The sequence below is a fragment of the Chanos chanos genome, chromosome 8, assembly GCF_902362185.1.
Source record: "Chanos chanos chromosome 8, fChaCha1.1, whole genome shotgun sequence".
NCBI classification, from domain to species: domain Eukaryota; kingdom Metazoa; phylum Chordata; class Actinopteri; order Gonorynchiformes; family Chanidae; genus Chanos; species Chanos chanos.
Genome location: NC_044502.1, coordinates 15,143,225 through 15,170,791, shown reverse-complemented (window position 1 = coordinate 15,170,791; position 27,567 = coordinate 15,143,225). Strand labels below are relative to the sequence as shown.

The following is a 27,567-nucleotide window of genomic DNA, read 5'->3' as shown; positions in this document are numbered from 1 at the left end:
CTGAGGTCAGCTGTCAAATTTTTTTCATGTATATTAATTGCGTTACAAGACAAGGTATAGTAAATTGTTTTCTACATAAACATGGAATGCACTGTGATGTAATGAAATCTGCATGGAATGTAATCTGCATCAGTCCCATTGTTCCTGTGTTGTATTGTCTTAATTGACACTAGAGATCTCTTATTGGTAAGTATGCCAGCAAGTGTGATTTAATATAGCAAGACCAGCTGATTCTTTACTAGAGAATAACTGGTAACAAACAAGAGGGGTTTTTTTTCTTTTTTTTTTTTGGTAACATGGAAGTGATGTGACATTAAGTCACAGAGTGAGTATGACAGCACTTGCATTGCACAGCGCCTGAGAATACTGCCCATTTCCTTATCTTGAACACAGAGTACAGTGGGTCTTTCTTCATGTAAAGGCTAATGTGTGTGTGTGTGTGTGTGTGAGACACTCGCGTCTAGTGGTTGTCTGGGTGTGCCACATCCTGTATGAATAAGACAGGCCCTGACAAACAGTCTTACTTGACCTCAGATAGCCAAAAATACTTCTGCTATGAACTAAAACTAAAATAACTGTCTTTGAACTTAACTACAATTAAAACAACTCTATTTGAAACTGCATGTTCACTTTAATAAACAGTAACTAATATTGTGATGTCATCACTGGACCGTTTTTTTAAGTCTTGATATTGCAGCACGTTTGGTAGGCTACTACTACATGTAAATGCAAGAATACAATTGATGTCTTACAGGAACGAGTTGTTGAACACATCTGATCGATTCAGTTGTTGAACAAATAAATATTTACTTCAGACAACAAAAGCATGTTTTTCTAAGACACAGCCTACAGATGGCCTCACAAAATGGATCAAAACAATATTACCATTGTCCTCGAAGACGTATACATCAAAGACGATAAAGATAGGCATGTGACACTTAAGATGGCGCTTCAAATATAACTTTCGTTTTAAGAACATGCGAATATCATTTGACCCTACAGAGGATCCGTACCTGTGTGTTTACAAAGTGGTACAGTGTGTTGGTTCCTATTGGCACAATTCATCGTGTGTACAGGGACAGAAACTCAAGCATGTCCTAAAAATAACCCTGCAAAGGACACGCAGTTTTCCAAGAATAAAGTAGCCGTAACTGTTTCAGATCCGATAAAAGAATATATCGACACGGAAAGCAGCATCGGAAACATATTCAAAAGGAACATTTTCTACTTTGTTGATCGGTGATATTTGTATACTGTACTGGCTAAAAAGGCTTTCAAGTGGATTGCTTGCGATATAGCTCGTCTAAACAGGTGGTAGCTCGCAAAGATAGCCCTCTAATCACGTTTACGTTCGTACACACTCACGACTCAAAACTGGAGTTTCTAGCCATGAACCTACATGCTGTGTGTTAATCTACTGCTGCTAATATCTAATACATCTGTCCTTACGGTCCTTAATGCTTTCTCTGGACCACATGCATTAAGGTTTCGACATTTATTTTCTTAATAGGCCTGCTATGAACACATCGAAGCGTTGTAATCCAAACGGTTTTGCAACTTAGATTTACTGTTGTCTGACATGTTAAGACCTTACTTAACGTTAATCAGAACAGCACATGGGACTCTGTCAAGGACGTTGCATGTTGATAGCCGTGTTGATTTACGAAATTTGCTTAATGCTAAGTTTAAGTCGATCAGAGTAGCTTCCCAGACCGTGAGTCGTTTTTACCACATACCTCAAAGAAAGGTTGATTTTCTTGGCATGCAGCCGGTAACAGAGGCAGACTCTGTAGCTGGCAAACATGAAACGGGTATGGAATGTGACGGCGATGCATTAAATGTCCAACTTAGGAAGGACATCTCACCTGACACAAAAGACTCCAACACTGGTGAGCTACGTAAACAGTCTGCTTTCTTTTTCCTCATCACAGTAAACCACGTCACTATTAAAGTGGCTTTTTATTGTACAGTGTGGTGCAGGCCGCTCAGTTTCCTTTCAAAGTTGAAAACCAGTGATGCATGAACACAGACCATAGTAGTACTATAACAAATGTGTGGTGGTTGCATAAGATTTTAGTATTAAGTATTACCTTACAACAAAATGACGGAGCTACACTATAGTGGTAGCAAGATAACTAAGTCTCCTTCAAACTTTCGCTCATTGCAATGGCAGATTGGACAACATGGTATTTGAACACCGCGTTTCATACCTCAGTCTTAATGTTTTGATTCTCAGAGGGTGAAAAGGTGAAGACGGCCAAAAGAAAAATGAAGAAGCCACGGGCACGAAAGGAAAGAGTGAGGTCATCAGAGTCCACAGATAGCCTAATGGCTGAGCTCCCGTTTGCCAATACCAAAATATGGAAAGAGCTTGGCTGTAAGTACATTTTTACATTTCGGATGAGGGTTTTCCACATACAAAACTCTGGACCAGACTGGACTAAACAAACTGTCTGTTTTTATGGTATTTTTAAAGTCTCAGATACATGGATGTGAGTGCTGACTAGTTAAAACACACCCTGTTTTGAACCCCAGTTTTGACACGAGATGTTACCCTCACATCACAAACGCTTCTAAGTAGCCAAACATACTCTCAGAACTTACCGTCTCGGTCGGGAAGAACTCACACGGCCCCTGTCATGCTTTCGTGGTCCAGATACCCGGTGCTGGTATCATTGTAAAGAGCTCAGAGAGTGGCCTTGGCAGAGAAAGAGCATTAATTTGACTGACGGCGGGGGTCCGACATTTCTCTTACTGAGGAATTATGCACAGTTGTCAAGAGATGCAAGTCTCTTCCTAGTACCACAGCTGCAAGTTCATTCAGATGGTTGCCAGCTGCCTGGGCTTAATGAATAATGCGTTTGTTACCCGTTTGTATGTTTTCCCATTGCTGACGCGCATAAAATGAAGGCTTATAATCGGTGCAGAATTTGTTTTGTTTTTATTTTTTCTTTTAAAATGGATACATTGCACTATACCGAGGGTTTTTTGTTTTTTTTGTATTTTGCAGTTGGTTGTAGAAAATGTAACGAGTTTTGTTCCAATTTTTTTTTTGTTTGTTTTGTTTTTTAGTTACAACCTCTGAGAGCAGTTTGAAGAAGAAACGAAAGAGAGGAGAGAGTGGTCGAGTAGAAAGCGAGGAAGATGGAGAGAAGAAAAAGAAGAAGAAGAAAGAATCTTACCGTCCTAACTATTTTGTTTCAATACCAATCACCAACCAGAAGGTATCACTCACTCACTCACTCAATCAATCAATCAATCAGTCAATCAATCAGTCAATCGATCAATCAATCAAATCCCATTAATCCACTATTCAAAAAGCCTGATTATGCTGTTCACTGTTAGCTTTGAACCCATCTGACTGAAGCCGGCGCTCCCTACACATCCCCAACACTGATACGTATTTGTCTGACCCACCTGTAGTCCACTGTTTTATTTCCCTTCAACATTCGTATCTGGTCTAAAACTTAGCATAGCTGTGGCATTTCTACAACAGACTGTGTGGCTGTGTGCTTGGTTTCTGTTCTGCCTGTCTTGGAAGTTGCTTTGGTTAAAAGCGTCTGCTAAATGAATAAATGTAAACAGAAAGAGGAAATGGAACGGTGATTTTACATTCTTGCCCATTTCGATTTTATGACGGGGCACGTTTTCCTGTCACCGTAAGTTGGCATCAGCTGCCGATTCAACATCGTGTTAGTTTTTTTGGGGGTACTGCACGGAGACTCTACACAGAGACCCTGCACAGCTCCACACTTCCTGCTCAAACCCTCCACGCTACGGATACCACATAGAGTATCACTTGGCCTTCAGAATCTCGTGCTGAGTTACCACTAATGTTAATAATTTAATGAACCTGCTTAACTCAGAGTGAATAGAAATCATTCATAGTTCATATTATGTGTCTGTGTGTGTGTGTGTGTGTATCTGTGTGCCTATTAGATTAAAGAGAGTGTAGAGGCAGTCCAGGCACTGGTTGTCCAGAAGGATCCACGGATGACTCCTGCTCTCATTCCTGTGGGAAGTCTGCACATCACTCTGCTGGTTACTTACCTTGGCACTGAGGAAGAGGTCAACCTGTGAGTGAATGATTTCTTTGTCTTTCACAGTCCCGTTCTCTCTCTCTCTCTCTCTCTCTCTCTCTCTCTCTCTTCACCTCACTGTTTATTTCTCTCTCTCACATACACAGTCCTTTACACTCCCCCTGATACACACACTCACTTGTTTTTGCTCTCTCTCAATCTGTCTCTCTCTCTCTTTCTTGTCTTGTTACATTAATATCAGGATTTTTCCGTCCATTTATTCATCCGTTTTGGAGTAATGTGAATTACTATTCCCGCTCTGTCTGCAATTTATGTGGAAAATGAGCTGAACAAGAAATTGCATCTTTTTTTTCCCTTTTTTAATTAGATTTTTCTTTTTATTTGATTCAGACTGTGTTGTACATACAATGCAGATTACATGTCATGCAGATTCTGGTAATTCTGCATCAGATGTGATGCAAGAAGACCGCATTCTCAGACAGTGTTGTATCACACTGCGTGTCAAAGGTCTTATGTGTAAGCATTGGCATATTGCTGCAGTAGTGCAGACCATCTGTGTAGTTATTTTGTTATTACGTAATACACGCTGACCTTTTGGCTTTTACACGCAGTACAGGGAGGTATTAAGAATACTTGGTAACAAAATGTGCTATTCTTATTGCGTAGTCATCATGTAATACCCATATGGACCACTAATGGAATATTCTGGAATTCTATTGATTAATGTAGCTAAGTCTCTCTGTGCTTCTGAGCATGCTAACACAATGTCTGACCAACCAGAGATCTGTATTTGTGTGCGTGTGTGTGTGTGTGTGTGTGTGACTGCTTGTGATTTGCTGTCATATGTGTTGTATGTATGTGTGTGTTTGTCAACGGCTTGTGTGTGTGTGTGTATGTGTTTATGAGAGAGTGTGTTGACTGATGGTGTGAGTGTATGTGTCTTTCTGGGCTGAGGCTGAGTGGAGGGGATTAACGAGGGATTGCTGTGTGTGTGTGTGTGTGTGTGTGTGTGTTAACAGGGCATCGTGTGCAGTGGGTGAGATGAAGCCCACCATACAGTCACTGCTGAAGGACACGGAGCTGGTTCTGCCGTTCACTGGCATCTCACACTTCAAAAACGAAGTGGCTTTTATCCAACTGGCTGAAGGAGAACACCTTACCACACTGACTCAGATCGCAGGTCTGTATCCCTCCTTCTCTCTCTCTCTCTCTCTCTCTCTCTCATCTCTTCCTCCCATGGTTTTCACCATTTCACCATATTGTTTGTTTGGCTTTACATTGTAGAGTGTGTACTTGTCTGGTTTTTAAATAGGCTCTATATGTGGTAGTGTATAGGGGGTTTACATTGTGGAGTGTGTACTTGTCTGGTTTTTAAATAGGCTCTATATGTGGTAGTGTATAGGGGGTTTACATTGTAGAGTGTGTATTTGTCTGGTTTTTAAATAGGCTCTATATGTGGTAGTGTATAGGGGGTTTACATTGTAGAGTGTGTACTTGTCTGGTTTTTAAATAGGCTCTATATGTGGTAGTGTATAGGGGGTTTACATTGTAGAGTGTGTACTTGTCTGGTTTTTAAATAGGCTCTATATGTGGTAGTGTATAGGGGGTTTACATTGTAGAGTGTGTACTTGTCTAGTTTTTAAATAGGTTCTATATGTGGTAGTGTATAGGGGGTTTACATTGTAGAGTGTGTACTTGTCTGGTTTTTAAATTGGCTCTGTATGTGCACAGGAAATTTGTTTTACTCCTGACTGTTGTGGCAGATTTTTGTTGCTTCAGTAAATGAGTTATGCCAGGTCATATATAGATATTCTATAATCTGTCATCTATAACTGTGTTATTATCTGTTGCATCAATTTACATAATCTATATCACTTATGACTTTGCTATAATCTGTGGTATAATCTATAATTTATGCTGACCAGACTTTACAGCATTTCCCAAAAGTCACTTTGAAGCCACGGTGTTGTGTCCGGTGTCAGAACAGATGTACACAGGAATCACTGTGAATTAGCATGTTGGTGTCAGAATGGAGAAAAGATGAGATGTAACATTTTTTTTCTGTTGTCATCACTGCACAAGTAAGACAGAGTGATGGAAAAAACAGGGAAGAAAAAGCAGAGAGGATAGAATTGTATATGTTTAAGATTTTAGTCTGAGATACTAAAGTGTCCCTCAATGTTTATTTTCCCTGAACCCCATTAAACCCCCTCATATATACACACACACACACACACACACACACACACACACACACCAGCCCCGACCTGCTCTGGCCTTGCCTGCCTATTGATTATCTCCTTGTGTTACACTGAGGCTTGAGAGCAAGCTGACTACGTGCTGGAAATAGCTCCAACTGCCGCCTCACTCCTCCACTCTCTCTCTCCCTCTCTCTCTCTCTCTCTCCCTCTCTCTTTTTTCTTTTTCTTTTCCTCGTCAGAGGCGGTCAGGAAGACGTTTGAGGAGAACGGCATCCCGTCCGGCGACGCCAAAGCGTTTAAACCTCATCTCACCTTTATGAAACTGTCCCGCGCGAAGAAACTCCGCAGTCAGGTGAGAACCGCTCAAATCCAAGGGGGGGGGGGGGGGGCAAAAAAAAAAAAAAAAAAACGGCTACATTGTCAGTTTTGTTTTCTTCCTGTGGAGAAAAAAAAAACTGTTTTCGCTGGTCTGGAGGGAGATGGCATGCAGCTTGAAGGGGTGAATAGATCAGAAAGGCTGAGTCATTGGCTGTCAGGAAGCGCTCTCTAAATTCTGATATGTTTTGTTTGTTTGTTTTTAGTTGTTTTTGTTTTGGGAATGCGCTTCTTGCTTTTGTTAAAATTAAGATTTTTTTTTTTTTTTACTCTTGACATTGAAGGGCCATGCTTTATTGTTATGTATCCAATTTATATGTAACCAGAACATTTTTGGCGGTACCTTTTGATATAGACAGTATGACTGTACATAGAGAAGGACTTAAGTCATCAAATACCAAAGGTTGCTTGTGCATTAGGTTGGTGTGTTGGTCACTGGCTGGTGCCTCATGGGTAACAGTGTTTCCTCAGGTAAGGACTAGGTTTCCATCCTCATATTTTGTCGAGATTACATATTACACTGAAGATTTGGTCATTTTCAAAGCAAAAATTCGTCGCAGAATTGGACAGATTGGCATAATTAAACTGACTGAGTGGCTTAGCCGACACCTGCAGGTGTATCCATGCCAGATTTCTCCGATCTGCTACAGAGAGGAGTGACTACACATAACTGTCCTGTCTGTTATCTTACACAGACACAGACACACAAGTACAAACGCACACGCACACGCACACACACACACGCTCTTGTACATATACATGCACACACACACACATTTACACGGAGACACATACATATACATGTATACACTCACATTTACATCGCCACGCATACTGCGCGCTAAACACGCTTAACAAACTGCTCAAGCCTCCACTTTGCACTGAGGGAGAGTATTTTTAGCCTTCTACTTGTTCTATGACATGTTTTTCCCCTCCTCTGACTGATGGTACACTATCATACACACACGCACACACACGAACACACACACACTTTCTCTCTCTCTCACTCACTGTGACACGTACACACTTAGGATAAGCATGAGATGAGGATTTTGTCGGTCATTACAGGAAGGAGGAGCAGATAGGCGTCGCCCGCATAATCTTCCTCCTGGACACACTTCCTGTCAGAGGTTATCAGCCCCGACACACGTTGGACCCTCCCAACGCATTCTGGTGTGGGGGTGTTTGATTGGACTAACTGATGAGACAAGCAGAGCTCATCTCAGCGACGTCTCTGTGTGTTTACAGGGAATCAAGAAGTTGGACCCTGATCTGTACTCGGAGTACGCCAAGTACCCGTTCGGAGAAGAGAGAGTGTGTCGGCTGGACTTGTGTTCAATGCTGAAGAAAAAGACTCCAGATGGATATTACCATCGCGAGAAATCAGTCACATTCGGTGAGTCAGTGTACTGTGGCTTTTGCAGTAATGTACCGTTACTTTAACAACTGAAACTGACAACTTTGAAAACATTTTGGATGTTTTAGACCTAAAGTATCGCTCAAATTAAGTTTTTTTTTTTCTCTTGGGAATAACTAGTTATATTTTCACAACGGAAATCGATATATAAAAGGTAACAAAAAAAAAAAAAAAAAAAGGTGACCTGTTAACTCTACAGTGTCAAATTGGTTGAATTTGGATGTCATCTCAGGATGTCATACCGAGTATTCATAGTTACACTGGACGTCCTCGTTTTCATTCTGAATACATATAAAGAATACGCTCACTGTGGTCAAACATGTATCCTGATACGGTTCAGTTTTGCAGTTCATTTTCAAAGTTTGATCAGTTCACACAGTGTTTAGCAGTTCAGTAGAACATTCATGTCGTCTAGGTAACGGTAGTTCACACAACTCTGCTCCTGCTCTGTTCTGTCTGGAATGCTTGTATTATGACATCAGAGATCTTAACCTGAAGACACTCAAATGTGACCAACACAAAGGCCCAGCCCTGTAGTCTGACCTTCCACACTAATGGAACCTGCAAAATGCAATTGTGCAGTGGTTCTCTGGGACCAGTTAGACAAGACATTTTAACTCCAGTTTGATACCACTGCTCCTCAATCAACTTATCCTCAAGTTACTGCACTCTTGGCCTCTTTAATGATGGTTTACTGGTGTTAGGCATAAAGCAGAATATGTGGACTAGTGTGTCTTCAACACTGGAGATAAGAGACACTCAATTTATCTGCTAGTAGTGAATTGAGTTACAAGTTCAGTTAAGTTTGTGCAATTCAGTGGATTGATTAATTGACTTATACTTTGACTGACTGTGAGTATCATAGGGATGAGTGGGGTTTTAACGTTTTGCATCTTAAGTAGGCTATAAACACTGGAATCTGATGGTCTTCTTTGCTCAGGTGATTATCACTGCAGTGCAGATGAGCTCGTGTTGGGGAATTGTGAGGTGTTGTCTGTTCAGTTAAACTGACGGACTATTGCAGAAGGAAACAAAGTGTACCTTACAAGGCCTGAATTTAGGGTTTTAATCGTTCCCGCCAAGTCCAGTGTGTTTAACGCGGGAAATTCCCGCTCACGCCGATTAGCTATTGCCGTATCTAGATGTGAATTTATAAGTTAATCTGCACAAATCAAATCAATACCTCAGTACTTGCGTTTTGCAGTCACACGTTGCACAGCCATTGTGGCTCTGTGTGTACCATCTCTCTCTCTCTCTCTTTCTCTCTCTCTCTCTCTCTCTCTCTCTATACTACGTGCTCTCTTCTGCGTGCAGCATCGGTAGCTCGTGGGTCAGACTGTTGTCTCGTCAGCTTCCCCACGCACAAGACGAAAGTAAGCGACGTTTCCCACATGGGACTCGGTTAAATGACGCTCTTGTTTAAGAAGCCAGACGAACACGTGTCGCTCGCTGGAACGTAAATAAATAAAGCAGAACACCCAGAGAAAACAGCAGCAGATGCTGCGAGATGAACCGCGGTGTGGATAATGCTCACAAAGCTAGCGCTGTACAGAGGTGAAGCAGTCCAGAGACGAGTTTCAGGTTAGTCGGCTGAAAGCGCAAACGTGGCCTGAAACGGAGAAGCGTCTGAGTGGGTCAGTGCGCAGCTCACCGGCCGAAATCACAAACCGTCCGCACTAACTGGCCACACACCTGGCGTTTCTCATACAGCAGCCTTGAGTGAACAACTGAATAAAATCGGAGGCAAGAGTAGAACAAAACGGACGCGTAGCTGAGTGATGTACACGTTTCGATGAGCTTTTTAACAAATTTGTTTGACCTCTTTGTCACGATTTGTATTCTCTTCCAGAGTTTACCCTCCCTCCAATTTGAAGCATTTAATTGTGGAACTCCCCCTCCTGCCCACACACACACCATCAGTCAAGTACAAGTAACAGACTACTAACAATCAATGAAGTACGACTTATTGTCTAACTCATTCGGTGGCTTCTGACGACCGCTAGGAGCGGTGCTGGCGTTCCGTTATGTGACAGCGAGGCTGACGACCTGTGCTTTTGTGAATAGTCTTTTGTCAGTGAGCCAGCATTGTCATTTGTGGAGTTGGTTTATCTAAGCGTTTAATTAGTGCCATCTTCTCAGTCTGGAACTTGTAGCTTCTGTTTGTTTAATAGCCATATGGACATTTATGTAAACTAAATTGTCTCTAGCGCTGACTCCTGTGAAATTTCAATGAGTGCAACTTGTCACTGACACAAATGTCAGGCAGTGCGCTCTGTGCTATTCAGAACTCAGAAATGCAGAATCACATATGTTTAGTTCAAGGTTGACATCTAGTGGATGTTGGACATGTTGTAATTCCTGCCACTAGAGGACAGTGGATCCACGCTGATAGATGTGATTGGGGTTACTCTACGGCAGAAACGAGCATGTGGTTTCTGTGTGGTAAATAATTGATGTGATATAATGAAAAATCAGGGTTCTGCAGAATCTGTAGTAACTGTGTGTGTGTGTGTGTGTGTGTGTGTGTGTGTGTTGCATGGTCCCAGTGGCTGTACAGACTAACAAGAATTGAGTGTGTGGGAACAGGATAATTTATGCATAGTAACTGTCAGCTGTTTCAGGGTTTGTTTGCCCAGTCTGTTTAATCTCTATGTGTCTAAGAGAGAGAGAGAGAGAGAGATGGAGCGGGAGAGACAGCAAGCAAGAGGGGAAGAGGGAAGACAGAAGGGGACAGCACAAGAGAGTGTAGGTGTGTGTTAAACAGCTAAAGCCACGTGAAAGTGACAGAGGAGAGCTAGAGAGATGGATAGGAGGGAGAAGAGCCAGGAGCAGAAAACCAATAGATTTTAATCAAGCGTACAATTAAAGAGCACAGATCAGAGCCAGGTCACTCTGTCTACCTGTCACAGACAACTAACGCAGCAATTTAGCATGACCAGTCTCCTTTACCTCAGAAAAACCTGAACCAAGCGGCTGTAGCACCGCTGAGTTGAGCTCTGCCCACAAACATTCATATTTATATGGCTGATATACTTACACAACTTAAGCACATTATGTCAACAATCAATGAAACAGACAATCCTGCTTCTGCACCATAAGAAACAGTAGTACTGATGACAATAGAGAGAATAGCAGTGAAAGTTGCATTAACAGTAGTGCTGGTAATTGTAATAACATTAGTAGTAACAGTTATAATACTGGTAGAGACAGTTGTAGTTGTGATTGCTTTGGTAGCAGTAATAGTTGTTGTATTAACAGCACTAATTGTAATGATAATAAGTAACAGCTGTGCTGTTGGTAGAGACAGTAGTGTTGGTAATTGTAATGATATAAGTAACAGTTGTGCTGTTGGTAGAGACAGAAGTGTTGATAATTGTAATGATATAAGTAACAGTTGTGCTGTTGGTAGAGACAGTAGTGTTGGTAATTGTAATGGTGTTAATAACAGTTGTGCTGTTAGTAGAGACAGAAGAGTTGATAATTGTAATGGTGTTAGTAACAGTTGTGCTGTTGGTAGAGACGGTAGCGTTGGTAATTGTAATGGTGTTAGTGACGGCTGTGGTATTGGTTACTAAGGAGTTGTAGTAATGACAGTGATTGTCAGTCAGTGATTACTGGTTCCAGTAGTAGTTATGGTAGTCATAGTTGCAGTCATATTGTTGGTAGTGATAGCAGTTCATCTTGTTTGATGATGTTTATAGTGCTCTGGTCTGATGTGGAAAAGTTTAGCTGTTTTTATTGCTGCCCTCTTTTTTTTTTAATTGGTTATGAATGTTCTGTTCTGATGGAGCCCATTAAAAGTTGGTGTAAATCCAACAGAATTTACGCTCAGCTAAATGTTTTTCTCCGGAACGTTCCGGTCGAACGGGGCAAACAGGGAAGTGGTGAGGGAATGACTTGCTCTGTGATGCGTTACCACAGAGACCGCTGAGTAAATTCTGATTACGGTCGACAGAAATAGAGCCCAGCTTGTAAAGAGCTCCTGACCATGTTTTAATAGACGCTGTGCTGTGTATCTGATGGAGCAGTCTGAAGGGTCTGACGACCTAACGGGTGACTGGCCACACAAATAATGAGAAAATGGCAAAGTGTTCTGTGCTTCTCAGACTTAATTACACTGAAGAGTGATATAATGCAGAAGTGTCACACAGTAGGGAATATCTGTCTGTGAACCTGTCTGCACTGGAAATAGGGAAATAGGGACTCGCCTAATCCTGGCTTGTCTCTCCGCTGGCCTTCTCTGTCTTATATTTGGCGATAAAATTTGGCCCCTTGAACCAAATGTGTGTGTGTGTGTGTGTGTCAGAGAGAGACTTGGACTGTAACAGTTTTCTGTGATCTTGGCTAAGTGGTGCGTCTGTATTTGTGACTCGGTCTCTAACGGTACTCTGTGATCTGGACTAATTGGCTTCAGCGCTGCCAGTCACCCTCAGTGTTCAGCCGTAGCCAAAAGGAGGAGAGAGGAGACAGGCACAGAGATATGAAGAGAAAAGACAAGAGTAATAAGATAGAGTGGCAAAGGACAAAGGTGACATAAACCGGAGTAGATTAGAGAAATCCTGAGAGAAGAAAGGCAGTGAATATTGAAGAACAGATTGCTTTGCCGTGTGCTCTCTGAGAGAACTGTCAGTCACACCTCACCAAATTGAGTGTACCTTCCTGTAGACACACACACACACACAAACAACCCCTTACTCCACATATGAGAGTGTGAGTGTGTGTGTATGTTTGTGTGTGTCAGTCAGAGAGAGAGAGAGAACAAAATGAAATGTCCCTGTGGTGCATTGTTAGTCTTTCACTGTGTGGGTCTGGTTCTGTCATATGCATCACACTCTCCTCACCTCTAACCCAGTGTCAGTAATCGACACAGCACTGTCTACATTTCACATGACTCATTTTCATACTTCTGAATTGATTTTCACAACAAATAGCACATACTGACAGATGTTTTAAGGGATAAAAGCATAGATTTTTTTTTTTATTGAGTGTTTTTCACAGATGGTCTGCTCTGTTTGACAACTCATTTTGGCCCTTGTCAAGTTTTTGCTCTCCACAGAAACACCCTGTCAGTCTCTGCACCATGTGCACACACGCGCGCACACACACACACACACACACACACAGGTCTCTCTGAATATGAGGGACTTTGAAATTCAGAATTCTGGAGTAGTGCCATGAATCACGTGACTTAGTGTGTCTGTTTTCTCCAAGCTGTCCCCTGCTCTGTCATCAGCAGCATCTGCAGTCTTCATCCATTTATTTACACTGTGTCAAGAGGAATGAATTCTCAGTTTAATTCTAATTTTCATTTAATCAGTATGGCAGTCGATATATCCTCATTATATAGGAAGTTTCTCAGTATTCAATTATCTATATTGTGTCAAGGAGCAGTAACGGAGAATTGGACTTTTCAAGGATACACTGTGTAACACAGTTATTTACCAACACATGCTCCAAAACAGCGCCCTCTTGTGAATAATCATTGTAATGTGCCTAGTAATGGAACAGTTTCAGGAATTTTTCACTGGAAAATCAGTACTCATTTAATTACCATGTACCTTTTTGAGATGTTGGCTCTGTGTCCACACACACACACACACACACACACACACACACACAATGCTAGAACACTAAACTGACAGTGAGGGAAAAAATAAACAGAACAGAGATTGGTACATGGGGGAATTTCTGTAAACTGGGGTTTTTGAAGTTGCTTGAGTAAGCAGTATCCTGATGTATCTGAAAATAGTGTTTGTAAGTCAGACATGAAATGAGTTTCCCAGACTTGTTTTATAAAGATGTTTCGTTAAGCCATGGATAGAGCTGCTCCAATAAAAACATGCAAGACTAATGACCATTTCTCCAATTCCCCTTGGGAATCTGTGTTTCACAAATGAACAACACAAAGCAGCTCACCCGTGTCCACTGAAGAAGCCTGTAGCTAGCTCTCTAAGTCCTAAGCTCTCACTGCATAACATGTTATCTAGCTTCAACCTTGAACTCCAGTGTCTGCTTTCGTTAATAATCTTCAGTTGATGGATGAGGTGCTGTCATACATTCTACCTTATTTAACCTATTTTCAGAACCTGGCTCTTAATATGAACAACCAATCTTCAAATAAAGACGCCTGAGGAATTTTCTGTATTTTTTTTTTTAATTTCGACTGCCCAGAATGCTGAACGATTTGTGTTTTTGAATACAGTGTTTGGAAAATCGGAGTTTGAGATCACTGTTGTTATTAAATGCCTAAGAACAGCGACTCAGACACGATTTGAATTTCACGTGAGGTGTGTAAAGGGTAGCTGTTCTCTTGAGTCGAATGTTGACAGAAAGCGAGAGGTTTTGACTTTGAGATGATGACGGTTTGACACCAATGGAGTGACATGCCGGTCCGACGCTGACTTTCAGTTTCCCGCTGATGATCTGAGTGACACGTCAGTTTTAGCCAGAAGCAGTCAGAAACGAGTCACAGAGACACTCCACTGGCAGGAGAAAAATATGTTTATAAAAAGGACACTTTAAATGTCAGATCCACAAAGTGCTTGCACGCTGATTTACGATCAAGAGAAGCTCGATGAATTATGGATGAGTTATTTATTTGAATACATATTTGTTTCGTATTTTGAAATCATTATTATTTTTTCTTGTCTAACAGGGCTTTTGAAATGTTTGGATAGGCCTATGGTGGCATTCTATATTTTACTCAGAATTTGAAGCTCCTCTTGACCGGCACATCGTATTGAAATTTCAAGGACTCTTCTAAATATTTTACTGTGCTTCTCTTCTGTATATCGCGGGGGCATTGTAGTTCGTTGTCTTCTAGTTAATCCAACGCAGTCATGGTCTTTTGATGGTGCCTGTAATTCCTCAATTCATCCCTGGCATCTGGGGGAAAGGGGGAATAAGCAAAGCCGTGTAATCCGCCGTGACGGGATATCAGGATTTCTCTCCGAATGTTAGGATTTTCCGAGTACGGTTCTCGAGTGTACGGAACAACTGTGCTTCCCTCAGCTCTGCTAACCTTGCACAACTTTAGAACCCCACGGACCCGACTGCAGAGGTGCTCCTCAGTGCTTGTCTGCGGATACAGACTTTATGAATGGTTTATAGTCATATGTTTTTCGCCTTATAATATCCATAATCCACCAGCATCGACATTTATAACGCTAGCTTTTCGTCCGACGACCTAGATGTCGAAGCATTTTTTTATGCCCTCTAATGTAGCACCCTACGACTAGGTAGGCCTTTGCATTAAGATGATAAATAGGTTTATAACAAACAATATAATGTACTGTTTGGACATTGTTAAAGATGACATCAGCAGCTGCGTAACTTCAAAAATACAAAATAGATATTTTAATAGGCTAACCACAGAAGAGGCCAGAGAGAGGGGGCAGGGGTACTAAAACACGCTCACACTGTCATGCGCCGTTGTGTGCTGTTTGAAGATACGTGTTTCGCTGTAGTGGAAAATTCGCCCGTGGCGTCTACAGTTGGTAATACAGCCAGCGGGAGGTTGCCGTATACTGAAGTGTGTATTTCGCACGCTTCGCTGCATTCAGTGCATTCCCACGCTGCACATACCCTCAGTGCCTTTGATTCTGTCTGACCACGTAGTCTGTATGGTAGTATGTCTTTCACATCAGAAGGCATATTACTACGCTTACTGCTAAAAAGTCAAGAAGAGCAAAATTTATTTAGTTTTTCTCATTATATGTGTGTGTGTGTGTGTGTGTGTGTGTGTGTGTGTGTGTGTGTGTGTGTATGTAGGCTATGTATGTATATATGTACAGTATGTGTGTGTGTGTGTGTGTGTAGGCCTCTCCCTCCTTCTCAATACATATGTGTGTGTGTTTATATATGTAGTGTGTGTGTAAGGTTTTTTTTTTTTTGCTCTTCCTAGAATGAAAGTGTGTGTGCAGTTTGTAGGTTGGAATATATTGTGTCAGGCAGGAAGGAAACACTGAAACATTGAGATTGTTAGTTAGACTCCCGTCTGTAAGACCTTTTGAAACACAGCATTCATCTCAAGTGGCTTTTCTCCTGACGATAACATTAATCAGAGCCCAAACCGAGGAGGCAGAGAAGCTTATCTTCCTCACCGCAGTGCGTAGACCACTGTGTCTGTAGGGTTTATGCCTGACCCGTAACAGGGCGCACTGACCAGAGCAGGAACTGTTTCTGACCTTCACCGTTCACTGAGTCCTTTTTCATCTCCGCACTCATGCACAGGGGAGTATCTGCCTCCCAGAAAAAAAAAACAAACCAAAAAAAAAAAAAAAACAAGTTTTTGCACTCGAGCGGGGAGGATTTTATTGACCCATCTCACGTCTTTTTTTTTCCTTCCCTTCTTCTTCCCAAAGAACATGCTATACGTTTATATGAAGCCAGCGCGAAGCCATCAGGGTGGATTTGCGCTTTAAAAGGATGTTTAGATGAGTAGGTTTCTGGTGAAATCATTAACGAATTTACAAAGCGAAAGAAATCAATATCTGGGAAATGTTCACATGTGAATTATGCGAAGCTGATACTGTAGTCTTGTTTGTTCTGTCTGTATGTCGTGTAAGTTTTATTGTAATTACGTAAAACAAAGTTCACATGTCTGAGTATGTATATAGACTAAAAGCACAACAAAACTACTGCCTCACTTTAGCTGCACCTCCTGTTTTATAACAGTTAGAGAAAGGTCAGAAAATACACTACCAGTGGAGTCAACAGGATAATAACAATGCTCCAGCAACAGTTTGTTCAGAAACAGTGTGTAAATTTCTAAAAAAAAAAAAAGAACCATTTTGTACGTATCTACTTCGAGCTATATTGCTGGGAGTATACCCCCCCGTTGCCCCTGGTATTCCAGTAAAAGGAGCAGTTAAAGTAAGATAATATGCTTTAAATGACGGTTTTACGGAGTGAAATGTCATTTTTTTGTGAGCTCTAGGTTTCTCTTTCCATTAGCTCTTTTCATGTGAGCTCTTTATGTGCACTCTCAGTTATATACCAACACTCATTTCAGCTCATTCCTGTCTCTTTAAAGACACGGAAATCAGTTCAACAGTTCACAGCCTCAAGCTGTGTGTGTGTGTGTGTGTGTGTGTGTGTGTGTGTGTGTGTGTGTGTGTGAACGTGTGTATCTGTGTTTGGGTTAATAGCTTGTTTCAATCTTTATTTCTCACATACACAACCTCGAACACCAAATGAAAAAAAGTATCAGTTTATTAAATAAGCGTAATTTTGTAATTAAAAACGTGCTTTAAAGGCCTTATCAAAACAGCTCATCATGAAGCTTGATAGTCCATCAAATAAACGAGCTCTCTGCAAGAGCGAGGTGAAATTTGCATACTACAGCCCACCCCCCCCCCCCCCCCCCCCCCCCCCCCCCATGAACTGGCCCGTGTTGGAATAGACACACAGCCTTTCCTTTTTTTTCTCCCAGGCCGTGGCAAAAAAACCACGTCTCTCAAAATCCCGGCACAGCAGATTCCAGACGGGCAATATGTCAGCACTCACTGTTCTGTTCACACAGAAGAACGAGATGGATCCGAACTCTGTCCCGGGCCTGCGGCCTTTGCACAATAGCTTGTCCACGTTGCTTATGAATGTGCCTTTAAAGGGCTTTCTCCCAAGACCGTACACTGTTTGTGTACTGAGTGGCTCTGACATGAAAAAGGGCACTGAAATTACTACCTTTTTTTTTTTTATTATTTATTTCGTTCCTCTTCGATCCGGTAATGATAAAAACGCGGAGGTTCCTGCTGGACTCTCATCATCTGATGGATTAGTATCGATCCAACGTTAGCCAGACAAGTCAAAGAAATCATTTAGGGAAAGGTGTTACACAAGAAAAAAAAGAGAGTGAGGGAGAGAGAGACAGGTGGACTAACAGAGAGAGAGAAAGTGAGAGATGGCTCTAAAGAAAGAGTGAGTCAGATAGATGGAGGCAGAGAAAAACCTTCACAGAGAGAGAGAGAGAAATATAATTTCTCCTCACAGACTGGCTTTGTTGATTTTTCTATGTGTCTGAAGCATGGTGTTCCCAGATATACACTCTACAGATATGACATATAATTTGGTATCGATCGCCGTGTCACGGAGCGGGTTGTAAAGATGATTAATTGCCTGGACATGTCGAGTGGAGGTGAGGAAACTGGGGAGACGTTCGGTCTGTAGCTGTTTTCAGCTCTGCAGCTGAAGTCTGTTCACCTCTGAGCTTTTAATCTGCTGCCTTTCCACTACTGCTCACAGTCACTAATTAACATTTAAACAGCAGGATCTACTAATGAGGATTTATAGATTTAAGATTATTAAGACATCATTTGGCCATTACTCATCAGTCATAATTCATATTCCAATTCAAGACATCAGTGATTTATAAGTTGAAATAAGTTTTAACTTCACTAGAATTCCTCATTCACGCGAACAGTAGTCTAATGTACCACCACAACAGATATATTAAACTATTCATCAAAATTTGTCGTTTAGCAAATAGCTCTTTTGTATTAAATAAAAATGATACATCAAGATTATATATTTTATTTGGAATGCTGGTATTTTATATCCATATGTTCTTCCAAAGCTCGAGGAAAGATGTTGTTTTGTTTTGTTTTTGTTTTTGAATCTGTGAGTCTAGGCTTTTTATATGCTGGGAAAAAAACTGATTTCAGTCACTGAGGAATTTTGAGTGAGGCGTTCGAATGGCACCCCTGAAGCGTCGCGTCGTCTTGTGCTGTTAACACTGAGGGCAGATCAGCGTGAGATTCAGAGAGAGAGAGAGAGAACGAGAGAGAGAGAGGGAATTTGACAGAATACTGCTGAAAGGAGAGAAAGAGAGCTGGACTTACACAACTGTATTCTCTCTCTCTCTCTCACTCTCACACTCTCTCTCTCTCTCTCTCTCTCCCCCTCCCCATTTTTTTTGTCTTTTTGGTGCTTTTATCAAGCTGTGCAAAATAAACAGCATATTAAGCAGAAACGTTTATATGCATAAACATATATTTGGTCACTATTTCCATAAGCTTCTAGCCCTCTTAAGCCATTTCTCTCTCTCTTTCTCTCTCTCTCTCTCTCTCTCTCTCTCTCTCTCTCTCTCTCTCTCTCTCTCTGTCCATGCTGGCTGAGTAGCAGTGTATTAGATGAGATTAGAGGCTAATTGAATAGTGTTTGCCTGTTTGCGTAGGTGGGTTAAGTGAATACAGATCAGCGGTCTGATGTGGTATTTGTTAGTGGCAAGCTTGCCTCTCTCAGGAGGCTGAGAGCGAGAGAGTGAATGTTTTAGAGTGAGACGGTGATGAAGGGATGAAAGGGTGAGATGGTGAGAATGGACGGTTAGTAAGTGGGAGAAGGAGAGCGAGTGGATAACAGTTTAGAGGGATATGGACTGAAATGATGACAGAGCGAGAGGCAGAGGAGTTGTTGGCTGAACTGACCACTTGTGTCAACTAGGTCACGATGTGCATGCAGAATAATTCTGTGAGTGTTTGTGTGTGTGCGCGTGTGTGCATGTGTGTGTGTGCGTGTGTGCTCGTGTGTGTGTATGCGTGCGCGTGTGTGTGTGTGTGTGTGTGTGTGCGCGTGTGTGCTCGTGTGTGTGTGTGTGTGTGTGTGTGTGTGCGTGCGCGTGCTCGCCCCTCGGCTCCTCTTCCACTTCAGTGGGCTAACACGGAGATGAACTCAAAAAAAAAAAAAAGCCCATTTTTAATGCAGTTCACATCTCTTTTTTTTCCTCCAGAGATGTTCAAATTATAAAGTAGTCAGTTTGCAGACGATGGCTGTTCAGAAAAGAGAGCATTTACTGAGGGAAATCAAACGTAGTTTTAAAAGAAATAAGAGACTGATTGAATGTTGATCACGCAAAAATACTCAAGCGAATGACATTTCCACTCATAAATGTTGTGAGGGTGAACGTGTGAGGAAATGTCAGTTTAATTTTATCTTGGCGCTGTCTTGTCTCTCATCATGGGTAACAGAGAGCCAGTCTCTCGTGGACCAATAACATGGAGTCAACACAGGAAAGAGGTCTTAAAGGCCGCCAGATGTTTGTGTGTGTTTGTGTGTGTGTGTGTGTGTGTGTGTGTGTGTGTTTGTGTGTGTGTGTGTGTGTGTGAGAGAGAGAGAGATGCCCGGTATGTATCACCACAGCGTTTGTTCATTTGCACGTGAGCGCTGGCTCCGCATGCGTCTGCTAACATGTATAAAATTGCTTGTCCCCTCGAAACTGCTATTGTCACAGTTGCGAGATTTTCAGAAAATATCGTGAACATTTTTGACGAGCATTTAATTGCCTAACCGCTGAAAAACACGACGGTTTTGGGAACATGTAACTTAAATTAACCGTAATCATCTGACAAGTACTCTGTAATTACTCTCATAATGGTTTTGTATGACTCAAACATTGTACACACATTCGCATTGTGTACTGAGATGGCGCTAAGTGAAATCACAAAATCCTTTGATTGGACGCTATATAATCCCTCATTAGATTGAGTCTCCCTCTTAAAACCCTCTCACGGTTCAAATTCCATTTGCGCACAGCAACGACGTAAAAAGATCAAGTAAGTAACACTGAGTTTTTCAGAAGAGGATGAGGTCTCGCGACAATGTCAGTATTTACAGTGACGGTAAACACTGAAGACTGTTGTAAAATATGAAGTACTGTCATACACACACTGTTACAGAGTGCCAACAACGGCGTGTGTTGTATTCGCAAGAGTAAGAATGTCTAATCATGGATAAACTTAGCCAGACGTGGAGACCTACTGAAGTTCACTAAGCCAAAGAGTTCGGAGTGTGCGTCTCTCGCTCTCCCTCTCTCTCTCTCTCTCTGTCTTTCTCTCTTTCTCCTTCTCTCTTTCTCCCCGCTCCCTCACTCCCCCTCTCTCTCCCCCTCCCCCTCCCTCTTCTTTTCCCTCTCTCTCTCTCATGGACACACATACTCCAGTCGTAGTCAGCTGTGCTTTATCTCAATGCTAGTACCCATGCCAGTGAGCGGCAGAGAGAGAGAGAGAGAGAGAGGGAGAGAGAGCGTGGGGGTGGAGCTAGAGTCCCCGCTCCACACACACACACGCACACACACTGTGTCACAGCCAACGAACGTGACACTCTCCCTCTCTCTCTCTCTGTCTCTCTCTCTCACTCTCACTCTCTCACACACACACGCACACGCACACGCACGCACACACACACACACACACGCACACGATCATTCTCAGGCAGTGAGGATCCACGACTGAACTCAGCTTTTCTCTGTGTTTCCACTGGACTACCAGCGCACAGAGAGAGGGAGCGAAAGAGACAGAGAAAGAGACATAGTAAGGGAGCAGCTACAATCATGGGGCAGTTATGCTGCTTTCCATTCTCCAGAACCGAGGACAAACTCAGTAAGTCTTCCGTTACTGCCGTCCAACGCCGTTACCGGGGGCTTCCCAGGATTATTCTGCTCCTGCACAAATCTCAGCCGTGCCAACAGAGTGAGAGAGAGAGTGGGAGAGAGAGTGAACGGGTGCTTCTCGCGGCCTCTGTGATCTGTCAAGACGAGCATATATGGGGAGGTTTTACATCTCCATACTAATCAGGTTATCTGCGTTTGACAGCGTGAAAGAGTTTATAGAGTATGTGGTTTAACTGGCTTAGAGCCACCGAGGACGTCTGCCCGTGTCGACTGTGTGTGTGTGTGTGCAGAAATGTGGACTTGTCTTCTTCCTTTGTCTGACTAAAGATATCCCATCTTTTCCCCCCTACGCTCTTCTCTGCAGCAGATTCTATCAGAGCTGTTGTTCTGTCTACAGTTTTAATCTTCAGATTCAGGCGGCGGCTGGGGTCGTAATTGTTCTGTCTGGGTTGGGTAAAACCGGTGATTTTGTTTTGTGTTGTGTGTGTTTGGCTGGAGGTTCTGGTTAGGAGTTTAGTCTCGTCTTGTTGGGTTCTGTCCGGCACCGGGAGAAGCACACTGCCTGCACTAAGAGCTAGTGCGTGTTCCTGGAGTGTGTCCTAGTTCTAGAGAGAGAGAGAGAGAGAGAGAGGGAGAGGGAGGGAGAAGGAGGGAGAAGGGGAGGGGGGGATAAGGCAAAGGTGGTAGACACAGTGAGAGGGATATAGGGTGAGAGGTAGTCAGAGGGGATGAGATGAGCAAGAGAAGGAGAGAGGGTGGAGGAGAAAGAGGGAGTTAGAGCAGAGAGAGAGAGAGAGAGAGAGTTTAATGGAGGTAGAATTGAGGATGGGGACCAGAGGATAATGGCGTGTGTGTGTGTGTGTTAAAGACAGAGAGAGGTTACAGGGGGCAAGGTCTAGTCGTGTAGTTTAGTTTCTCTTGGGCTGATCTGCCGGCAGATGTTCCTTGTGTGCGCAGCTGGGTCTTGTGTGAGTGCGTGTGCATGTGTGTGTGTGTGTGCGTGCGTGTGTGTGTGTGTGTGAGTGCGCCCTGGTCGTGCCGTTGGCAGTGTGACAGACCGTCAATGTGTCGTAGCGGAGTCAGACTGGGTGTCCTGATGACTCCGCCCATGTTCAGCAGTAGTGTTGGGATTTGACAAATCTCCATAGGGGAGCTTGCTTCTCTCGCCAGGACTCTACAGCCTGCCCTTTACAACACACACACACACAAAATATATCTCTTTCACACACACACACTCTAAAGGCCTGTGTTTGTGAGGCTTTTATCACGTTATTTGTGTGAGTTGAGTGTTGGCTCCAGATATTAAGTCCTGTACGGTGCCTCTCATTCAACCAGAAAAACCTTTGGCAGGAAAAAAAGGCTATGATAAAATAAATGTTTTGGGTCTTGTATTGCTCAGGTAATAGTAAATAATGTTATAAACTGTGAGACAGGACGATGGGGAACACATACTGCTAAAACCCAGTTGATTAACTGGCTTATATTTATGTTTGGCAGTGAAGGTGAAAAATGATAGTTTGATTAATTAACACAGTGCAGAGCGCGGTACAGGCAAGCTTTTAGCATGTGTATCTGTAGCGTTGAGATCTTTAGCATGTGTAAAACCTTATTAGAGGCCCTGTTCAGATGTTTCTAAGTCCTACTCCTACTGATGCCTGTTTTCTTTTGTGCAGTTTACGCTTCTAATGTGCTAACGTTATGAATTATGGAGTATGTCTTGAGGCAGGGTATGACATTGCCTGTCTGATGCTATTGTGTGTTACTCTGTGTCAAAAAAGGGATATTTGTTTGACTGTGTGTTAATGCATCAGGCCTTTGCTCTGTATACAAAAAAGAACCTTTGATTCTTTGAAGACACAGCCATATTGTATCAAATCTTTATCTCTTGTTTTCTCTGTCTCTCTCACACACACACACACACACACACATACATTCTCAAGGCTAAAGTTGAGAGTCATCTCTGTGTCGAACTGTCACTGAGCAGTGAATGTGCCTAGCACAGCAGACGACAGATCTGCCAAAGGAAAAAAAAAAAAAGAAAAGAATCTAATGGCATTGAGGTGGGTGTGTAAGATAAAGTTTTTTTTTTTTTTTTTCCCTCCTAAAGTCCAGTCATATCTGCCTTAAGGTCACAGGCGTGGACGTCCGATAAGCACGATAGATTTATGACATTGTTATGACAGTCTTACCGAAGACAAAGTTCTTTTCCAGAGCTTGTTCTGAGTTCTTGGTGGGTATCTCTGATCGTGCGGGATCTAAACCACCTTAGGACCGACGCACGTATCGGCTCTGCACGTGTTTGGAGTTAGTTGACGTTGGCTGAGCAGAGAAAGAGTTGGGTTTCTGTTGCGGTGGGAGAACAGTTAGGTCACAGCTCTGTAAGCTAGCAGCTCTGTTGACTCAGCGATTTTTTTTTCTTTTAACGCTCTCATTTGCTTTGATAATAGAATCCAGCTCAACTCTTAATACGTGCGCTGACTTTGTTGAATGGTTTATTTAAAACCAGATCGGGCTAGAGCCACTGCCGAACAATCAGTACCCGCTTTGCAGTTTTGTAATGGACTGTCGAAATTCAGTTGATGTTTTGTTATATCAGTTGACTAAAAGAATCAAACAAACACACAAAAACATTTAACCACAAAAAGGAGGTAGTCAGGTTGGATCTGGTGAAGGTTCAGACCATGTTGCAATGGTGAATAAGGGTCAGAGATGTGTGTGTGTATGTGTGTGTGTGTGTGTGTGTGTGTGTGTGTGTGTGTGTTGTTGGGAGTGGTCACATTCCCCAATTTCCTTAGCTGAATCTTCACCAGAGTCAGAGGAGCGGATCTTCCTAATGGACTGGTCACTTCCTCAGGAAATACCGTCTGTACACACACACACACACACACACACTCTGCTGAATCTTTGGTTTGATAAATTCACAGATGCAATTTTGGGGAGGGAGACAGTGATGAGCAGAGGTGAGAGAGCTGGGCCCAAACAGAGAGAATAACAGAGTTTTTATAACACTTTTTTTATAACACTCTACCCAGCTCATCATAGTCCTGAGCTGACTACACATTACAGGATCGGCTCTGTTAGATTAGGGCTGAGAGAGAGAGAGAGAGAGAGAGAGAGAGAGAGATTTATGAGGTGTTACTGGTTTGTTGGCAAGTGAACAGTTGTTGTTTATGTTTAAACATTAAATATTAACCTTCACTGTCCACATTAAATCTGATCTGTCATTCTTATCAAGGGACATTAGTCACACAGTAAAGGGAACATTTACAGCTCTTGTAAAGTTGTATAACCTCAACAATCTCTCTCTTTCTCTTTCTCTCTTTCTCCCCCTCTTTTTCTCTCTCTCTCTCTCTCTCTTTCTCTGTGTGTGTGTGGTAGAAGAAGCTAATTATCATTACTCTAGTCTTTATGGCAGGTATGAAATCTCCAGTCAGGGAAAACATGAGAAAACAGCTGGGATGTGTGTGTGGATGAACCCAGGTTGACTTGCGTTGAGTACTAATGAAGAACAATAAATAAAAAAAAAAAACAACTAAAAAAACCCCATATTCATTATTAGATGAACAGAACGCAAGAAGCTTGGGTGTGGAAAAAGTGGCTGTTGAGTGGAGATGTTAAAAAAGCCATTATCAGAACTGCAGGACAAGGAATTACAGGACAAGTGATTCTGAGTTAGGTCTCTACAACAAGAAGGACAAGGAAAATTGTACCTCTTTTTTAAAAACAAACAAAACAAACATCAAAAAATCCCATCTAAATCTCTCCTCTCATCTGTCTGACTGGCTTTAAAAAAAGACTAAAAATTGAGTTCTGATCCAGTAGTGACTCAATATACAGAGACTATATTTCAATTTCACCCAGTGTCAATCAAACAAATCTGTTAGCCAAATGCTGATGAAATGTCAATCAAACTAAAAGAATGGGAAGAATGATTCCTAAATATTGCCGCATATTGGATCAACAAGGGCGGGGGGAGGGGGCGGGGGCGGGGTCAGTTGATTTGGGTGTGAAAGATCATTTGTCGTAGCCATCACCTTCATCATCGTCGTCATCCTCAGTAGTAACGGGGGCGTGATCTGTGTGGGGAGCGAGATCCTTTGATTGGTGAGAGAGATCAAATGACTGTTATTTTTTAGAGAGGTTGAAATGGTTGCTAAACGGGTCTTGTTTGTCTTACAGATCTTATTCACAGCACACACCGCGCTTCTCGGACAAGTACGTGTCTCTCTCTGTGTGTACAGACTTTAGACCCCCCCCCCCTCCCTCTTCTCCCCTATACCCCCACCTCATTCCCTCTCCCCCACTCCTCCACCCACCAAGCACAGTCCCAAACCACTGTTCACATCCAGTGCACTTCCATTCTGTAACCTGTCGAATGGCAGTCTGTCTAAACCCCCCCCCCTTTTTTTTTTTCTGAAGATCGTTAAGACTGGTAGGTTTTGGCCTCAGCTGAAACAACTGTTTGATCCAGTGGCAAATACTTGTACAGCTGTGAAGCTCATTAGTATCTGTAGCACTGAAATATCACATGACCGACAATATAGAAAAATTCTAGAAAACCTCTTGACTAAAGTTGAATGCCACTTATAACTGACAGCCTGTCTCTCCCAAGAGAAAAAAAAAAAAATCAATATGATTTCAGATTTGCTGAATACCAAGAGCACCTTGTATTGGTTTAAGATTTACTTAAATCTGGGGGCTTTAAGCCTTGAGAGCAGTTTTCAGTTTATAGTTGTCTGTGTGAAGTGGCCTGGTGTTCAGTCTTAGTGACACGTGTGTGTGTGTGTGTGTGTGTGTGTGTGTGTGTGTAGGTGCGAAGCGGGCTCCAGAGCCTGACGATGAGGAGTTGTTGAGTCTGAGTAAGAGGCTGGTGGAAGACGCTGTCTTACGTGCAGTGCAGCAATACATGGAGGAGACGCAACAGAACGGAGGTCCTCCTAAAGACCAGGGACCTCCTTCACGACCTGCCGGTGACCTCAACAATGCCAGCGTTAGCAAATGAGAGACGGGCGGAGGGGAGGGGAGGGGGCGGGAGACGCCCCTAACCCCGTATCTCAATGTGCCCGTCGCCGCGGAGACAAAAACGCCGCTTGTTGCCATTGGGCGGTTGGGAAATGGGCCATGTCGCGTTTGGACAGAGAGAGTTTTAGGAGAGAAGGAAGCGTTGGACAGGAGTTTCGAGGCGGTGTCGGATTATTTTGGTTGGGAGAGTCCCTATGCAGTTTCTGTTCGTCGACTGCACCCTTCAACTACACCTAACGTGCTTCATGGTTCTTTCAGTTTCAGTCCTGCTACAAACCTGTCTGTCCATGTTCTCTCTGTCTTACTTCTTACCAGTCATCTTCTGTCATCTTTTTTTTTATTCTTTTTTTGTACCTCTCTGTCTTCTTTCCCTGCATGACGAGACCCAGAAGAGAGAAAGAGAAATGACCTTTTTGAAGGAAATTGCCACTAGACAAACTGTAAGCGGAGTCCCAGACTCCCTGGTCAGCTCTGAGAGTGGATCTGTGTTAACAGAAAGTATTGGCCCCACTCTACAACACTACAGCCGCAGGCCAGAGATCGTCACGACAAGTGTAAGGGTGTGAGGAGAGGGGAGGTGGACAGTCCACTTTCAGAGCTGCCCAACACACACACACACACACACACACACACACACTCACACACACACTCACACACAAAGTCACTCTTCCTTTTTCCCTAAGCTAGGAATCACTACAGAAAATGAACTACACCTCTGAACCGCGGCTCTCCCCGTTATCCTGAAAAAGAAAAACAGACCTGTTTAAAAAAAAAAAGGGGAGGGTCAGAGTATGCAGTGGAGAATTAAAATGTGCTGTGAATGATGTTTACATGGGATTTTTGTTGTTGTATTTTTTTTTTTTTGGGGGGTTCAGATATGAAGTGAAAAGACTTTGTGATTAAATCCTTTCGCGATGTCGCGTTGTTGACGTCGCTCTAAACGAGCTCGATCGCACAGATCGTCCGTGTCGATTTAAGTTCTGTAAACACATCATGATGCGTGCTTTTGTTTTGCATTTTGTTTGTTTATTTGTTTGTTTCCCCTTTGTAGGATGTTACGACAGCTTGATTAGGAGGGGGCTTCAAATGGAGAGGGAATCCATTTTAAGGAGACTTAGTGGCCTCAGA

General features: G+C 42.6%; 1 protein-coding gene across 1 annotated transcript; it reads left to right on the top strand.

The window, feature by feature from the left end:
* The first annotated feature begins 1,128 nt into the window (after positions 1–1,128).
* Positions 1,129–27,567, top strand: akap7 (A-kinase anchoring protein 7). The gene is made up of 8 exons (XM_030782600.1): positions 1,129–1,889; positions 2,237–2,377; positions 3,073–3,224; positions 3,940–4,076; positions 5,060–5,220; positions 6,481–6,593; positions 7,865–8,012; positions 26,229–27,567. Exons 1-8 carry the CDS (start codon positions 1,580–1,582, stop codon positions 26,417–26,419), a joined length of 1,353 nt encoding a protein of 450 aa, XP_030638460.1. The 5' UTR covers positions 1,129–1,579; the 3' UTR covers positions 26,420–27,567.

What these genes read in the sequence shown, in the direction of transcription:
- akap7 (XM_030782600.1), top strand. Translation starts at nt 1,580, where the DNA reads ATGTTAAGACCTTACTTAACGTTAATCAGAACAGCACATGGGACTCTG. An exon ending in CACAAAAGACTCCAACACTG is followed by an intron (nt 1,890 to 2,236) that starts GTGAGCTACGTA and finishes TTTGATTCTCAG; the next exon opens with AGGGTGAAAAGGTGAAGACG. An exon ending in ACTGAGGAAGAGGTCAACCT is followed by an intron (nt 4,077 to 5,059) that starts GTGAGTGAATGA and finishes GTGTGTTAACAG; the next exon opens with GGCATCGTGTGCAGTGGGTG.